The sequence below is a fragment of the Nannospalax galili genome, unplaced genomic scaffold (assembly GCF_000622305.1).
Source record: "Nannospalax galili isolate Female #2095 unplaced genomic scaffold, S.galili_v1.0 scaffold948, whole genome shotgun sequence".
Taxonomy (NCBI): domain Eukaryota; kingdom Metazoa; phylum Chordata; class Mammalia; order Rodentia; family Spalacidae; genus Nannospalax; species Nannospalax galili.
Window position 1 is genome coordinate 179,805 of NW_008358192.1, and position 5,087 is coordinate 184,891.

General features: G+C 57.4%; 3 protein-coding genes across 6 annotated transcripts in view; 2 read left to right on the forward strand and 1 right to left on the reverse strand.

Moving 5' to 3' along the window:
* The window catches only part of Ager (advanced glycosylation end-product specific receptor), a 3,336-nt gene extending 3,133 nt beyond the window's left edge, over nucleotides 1–203 (forward strand). For 3 of the 4 annotated variants that reach the window (XM_008821461.3, XM_008821462.3, XM_029557884.1), the window contains one exon: nucleotides 6–203. In XM_008821461.3, coding sequence (XP_008819683.1) covers nucleotides 6–102 — 97 coding nt within the window. In that variant the 3' untranslated portion in view covers nucleotides 103–203. The remainder of the gene's footprint in view (nucleotides 1–5) is intronic. The other variant, XM_029557885.1, reaches the window with a different exon arrangement.
* A 391-nt stretch (nucleotides 204–594) lies between these two features.
* On the reverse strand, nucleotides 595–2,899 carry Rnf5 (ring finger protein 5). Its single transcript, XM_008821463.3, has 6 exons — nucleotides 2,630–2,899; nucleotides 1,824–1,842; nucleotides 1,615–1,727; nucleotides 1,451–1,505; nucleotides 1,258–1,375; nucleotides 595–1,155 (listed from the first exon to the last, which is right to left on the reverse strand). The coding sequence occupies exons 1-6, from the start codon at nucleotides 2,833–2,835 to the stop codon at nucleotides 1,058–1,060; spliced, it is 609 nt and encodes a 202-aa protein (XP_008819685.1). The 5' UTR covers nucleotides 2,836–2,899; the 3' UTR covers nucleotides 595–1,057.
* A 1,165-nt stretch (nucleotides 2,900–4,064) lies between these two features.
* The window catches only part of Agpat1 (1-acylglycerol-3-phosphate O-acyltransferase 1), a 9,037-nt gene continuing 8,014 nt past the window's right edge, over nucleotides 4,065–5,087 (forward strand). The window contains exon 1 of the mRNA XM_029557853.1: nucleotides 4,065–4,083. The gene's annotated coding sequence lies outside the window, so the exon portion shown is untranslated. The remainder of the gene's footprint in view (nucleotides 4,084–5,087) is intronic.

Here is a 5,087-nt window from a genome sequence, read left to right on the forward strand (position 1 = left end):
CTCAGGAAGACCCCAGAGAACCAGGAGGATGAGGAAGAACGTGCTGAGCTGAATCAGTCAGAGGAACCTGAGGCAGCAGACAATGGTGCAGGAGGGCCTTGAGAGAACGGAGCAGACCCCATCTGCCAGCTCCCTTGCCTTTGTCCCTTGAACTATGCTGGCCCCAGACTAGCTCCCTGTACAATCCCTGTTCGACCTCAACACCTTCTTCCACAGAGAACCAGGAGGATGAGGAAGAACGTGCTGAGCTGAATCAGTCAGAGGAACCTGAGGCAGCAGACAATGGTGCAGGAGGGCCTTGAGAGAACGGAGCAGACCCCATCTGCCAGCTCCCTTGCCTTTGTCCCTTGAACTATGCTGGCCCCAGACTAGCTCCCTGTACAATCCCTGTTCGACCTCAACACCTTCTTCCACAACCAGAGCCCCCCATAAACCATGCTGAGTAAACACTTGACACATTGCCCACACTTGTTGTCTATGTGTGTGTGTGAGAGAGAACAACCTCAACTCCTGCAGGAACGGGGTGCACGCCATGCCTCCCCCACCTGTCCTGGAAGGAGGGAAGGGAGGGGCTTGAGGACGACTTCCCAGTAATACATTTCATCTTCTTTTATTATTATTGAACTTGTAATAAAGGAGGTGGTGAAAGATGGGTGAAGTGACATTTAGAATCAGAACTCCTATTAGACACTGGGGGGAGATGAATTAAATTAAATCAACAAGAGGAGTAAGGGAGAGTCAGAGGGAACCTAGCCCACCTTTCAACATGAAATCAACAAATCTGGGGGAAAGCAAAAGATGGGGAGAAAGGACAATAGTACATCTGTCTTACGTCTGTCCTCGTCCTCCAGGGCTGGGAGTTACAGTGCTCCTGAGCCAGCAGTACAGAGCAGCAGGCATTCCTGTCCTAAGCACACCTGTCACATCTCCTCTCCACGCCCTCCTCAAGGGTGGCCAGGATTGGCCTTAGCCAAGAGAAAAGGAGGGGTCACAGAAGGGGGGGGTCCCCCAATACTGATTGTCCTCTGGCTGGGGGTGGGCAGGAAGGAGACACAGCTCAAATACTGAGCAGCCAGAAAAAGAAGAAGATGGCAAGAAACAAGAAGAGAGAATCTTGCCAGCTGGAGGCCGGGTGACCCTGTCCCAGATCCACATCTGTAAGAGAAGGAAAAGCTGTGGAAGCAGGCTTGCAGAGCCAGCAGGAGGCTGGGGGTTACTGAGTGGTAGCCCTGATGGGTGCTAAGGAAAGACTCTTACCTGCACCCCTGCGGAAAGGCTCATGGGCATTGAAGACGGTGGTGAAAAAGCCAAAGGGAAAAGCACCAACACCAAACGAGAAGTGGAAGCCTCCAGTGTCACCAAACGGCTGAAAGCCCTAGGGAGGCAGGAACAGTCAGGGAACAGGCGTGTCTTTGGCAAGAGACGGACACAGCTGGACCAGGAGACTCACCCCTCTGCTCTCTGGAGCTGGCCGTTGGCCCTGGGGGCGGGGTGGAGTTTTCAATCTGAGAAGGAGGAGAGAGGTGATTAACAGGGAGTCTGCACTGCTCTTCCACATCTTCTTTGGGGACAGAGGCCTTCAGCCCTCCCTCAGAACCACCTCCAGACCCTCACCTGGGATCCTGGGGCTTCTGGCTCCCTCGCCCATAAAGAGGGACAACCTTCTCTCTGCTGATGCCAGCTTTACAAACGGGGCATTCTTGCCGATCTGGTCGCATCTCCAGCCACTGAGGAGAAAATATGAGGTGGTCTCAAGTATGCAGAGGGTCTTGGCACTCCTCAGGCCTCCCCCCCATCTCCTGTTTCACCTCATGAGTACCTACCTGATGAAGACAGGGCCAGCTGGATGGAAGAAGAGAAAACGGGTCAAACTACAGAAAAGAACCACAGACCACCCCCCCAAACAGCAGCCCCGTCAGCCAGTCTTTCCAGGTACTACCTGCTGTACTTCTATTCTGAACCCTCCACCAGCGTTCTTTCAGCACACACAACCCTCTCCTCCAGTTCCATGTCCACACACGCACGCGTGTGCGCACACTCATCTTGTTCTCTCTCCTCTCACTTCAGGCTCATTAAAGTCCCTGTCTCCATGACTCTTTAGTTCTCCATCCTGCCCCTCCACAATGCTCCCTGCCTCTCTCCCCACCAGGTTTGCCATCCCACCCCCAGCCCCAACCACCACTGGGCCTACAGCCCCTAGGTCTTTCCCAACCCTGCTGATGTACACCTCCCCTAACCTTCAAGACTCATTCATTTCAACCTTGACAGCTCAGTAGATCTAACGGGGTGCAGTGGCTCAGGCCTCACCTGTTCACATGTGCCATGTCCCCCCATTTCCCTTTATAACACACCCCCCACCCCACCTCTCGGTCCCTAAGACCCTCCTTCCCAGAGGTCCCATCTGCACATACGTGGTCCACCCGCCCACATACACCATCCAAGATGCATGTCCCCGCCTCGGGCCTCACCTGCTGGGGGCGGGGGATGGGGGGATAATGGAAAGGGGGGGATGGACGGGATGGGGGTGGGGACGTGTCTTAAGAGTCGTCCGGGTACCTGAACAGCCCCCTCAGCCCTCCCCAGCACAAAGGTGAGAGCCCGACCGCCATCCCCCGACTCAAATGCTCACCAATACAGGTGGCCACACACGCTGACCACAGCTTCGCGAGCCGTCTCCAGACATATATTGCATTCGAAGGTCGCGCCCGCCCCGCCCCGCTCCCGGTTTGGCCCGTCGGGGCCCCCGTCCTCTTCCTCGGCTGCTGCCATGGCCGGTTGTGTTTCGCCCCCACAATACCTAGATACCCCCCCAGACACACACACACACACACACATACATATACACACACACACACACACACACTCTCTCACACCCCAACAAACGAGGTCCGCCTCCTGCCTACAATTGTTGGGCAGGCGTCAAGGTTCTCTCGTGACTATTGGTCGAGGTACCTGCCAATCACACAGGCTGCGGGGCCCGCCCCTGCACGATGGTGGTTGGCTGGTGCAATGGCGGCCTCCTAGGCCGTGCCAAGAGATTGGCACGAACGCCTTAGGCCCGTGTTGTGGCCCCCGCCACGCAGGGTGTCATTCGTCTGAGCAGCTGTCGATCATACCCAAAGCCCAGCAGCTCCCACTATGAGCCCCTTTCTTTCCTGCACTTCCTCTTCTGAAGAATGTCCGGGTTCCTATTGGACGTTAGAGCGGATCGTTCCAAAGTGCGTGATTGGCTGGAACGCCATCGGGGAAAATGGTGGCTAGGGGCGACGCGCATGCGTAGTGCGCGGCGGGCCGGCAGAGCCGGACCCTGCATCGCTAACTCGTCGCCATAGTAACTGCTCCCCCATTGGCGGGGCGTCGAGTTTCACCGCCTGGGCTCGGCCTCATCCGGGTCTCCCGGTGGGGGACTCTATTGGCTTGATTGGGCCGTTTACTTCGCCGCTGATTGGCCGGGAAAAGACGGTGCCGAGCAGGGCGAAGAGGGCCACGATAGCCGGGTCGCAGGGCTCAAGATGGCTCCGGCCTCCCTGGGTGACGTAGAGGGCAGAACTCGGGTCCGCTCCTCCCTCCTAGTGAAGCGGGGAGCAGAAGTGGGGTTGACCCGACGAGTGGATGGTGTGCGGCGCGGGTGTTAACCCAGCTCCCCTTGGCGGGAAGACTCAGCCCCTCTAGGTGATTGTCCACGCAGAACTGAGTCCAAGACCCCGCCCCCCCATTATCATGTGATACCCCGACTCTGAAACGCTGGTCTAGTTCCACCCCTTTGCGAGTGGGCGTTCGCCCCCGTGGGTGACCCCAGCGGGATGGAATAGGGCCGGTCCCTGCCTTGTCATCTGCCCCGCCGTGCTGATGGCTGGTACTTGGGCCTCCAAGTACCCAGGGAGCCTGACTGTGCCGCTCAGGGCACAGAATTAAGTAACAGTCCTCCCACTACCAAGTGCTCTCCACAGCCTCTTCTCCAGGGCGTGTAAAGTCATGCGGGGGCGAAGTATATCCAAGGGGCAAGAAACAGACACATAGGCTAAGGACTGTGCAGCCAACACTTTGTTAAAAGGGCCAGTGTGGCTCGGGAATAAAGAAAAGGTGAGAAGTTGGGGTGGGGGTTGATGGAGGGTTTGGAAGGGGAGGACTCAGGAGTCCTAGAGGCTTAGATGGTGTCAGGGCCAACACGGAGTAAGAGGGAGTGATGAAGAGGAGAGCAGGTCTTGGTGATTGGGACACACAGCTACAAAATTAAGACACATACATCACTCATCTGACACTTCCCCACTTATAACCCCGCCCCCCCAGGATGCCCAAATCCCATCGGATGCATCCAGACTCTAAAACAGAGCCCCACCTTGAACTCGAACTCAGAAATTGTCCTGCCTCTGCCTCTTGAGTGCTGGTATTAGACGCATGCCCCACCACACCTGGCACCCGGGTTCTGTGTTGAGGGACTGGGTGGGTCGGCTGCGTCAGTTTGGGTAAGATGGATATATAGACCAGGAGAGGTCCAGAGCACCCCTTTATCGTCAGTGGCCAAAGGTGGGTGGGTGGGTGGGGAAGGGTGTCGGGCTACTTGGCGATGGGGACTGGCCCGAAGGGACACCAAGGTCCAATGGGCAGAAAGGAAGCTGGACAGCCAGGTAAGGAAAGATGTGCAGTCCTGGGCAGAAGGGAAAGAGGTGAACTTGATTGTTGCGGTGTATTAGGTGCTGGATAAACGTTCCTGAGTGAATGGGGGACAGGAAGAGGGTTGTTTAAGAAGTGTAGGAGTTACAAGGACTAAGCACAATCCTGGACTTAAAGCGAAAGGCAGAAAGCAAGAACAAGTGAAGGGTCAAGGGAATGTGCGGAGGAGCCGGGCTCGAACCCGGGCCCGGGAGCTGAACCCCGGAACCCGGATCCCCGCAGGAAGCCGAGCAGCGGCCCCGCAGGCTGCGCTCCTGGGGCAGGACTGGCGGGTCCGGCAGGCGCAGGGCGGAGACGCGGGGGTCTCCGAAGAGCCGATTGGCCAGCCCGCCGCCTATCACCGCCCCCCACTTCCTGGCCGCCCCGGAAGCCAGCCTCTGGGAGGGGTGGGGGAGATAGCGGCCGCGGTCCCG

Excerpts from the sequence above, each read along its gene's own strand:
- Rnf5 (XM_008821463.3), bottom strand. The coding sequence starts at position 2,835 with ATGTGTGTGTGTGTGTGTGTGTCTGGGGGGGTATCTAGGTATTGTGGG. Across the intron at positions 1,506-1,614 it reads CAGAAGCCCCAGGATCCCAG|ATTGAAAACTCCACCCCGCC; the intron begins GTGAGGGTCTGG and ends CCTCCTTCTCAG. Across the intron at positions 1,376-1,450 it reads CAGCTCCAGAGAGCAGAGGG|GGCTTTCAGCCGTTTGGTGA; the intron begins GTGAGTCTCCTG and ends CTGCCTCCCTAG.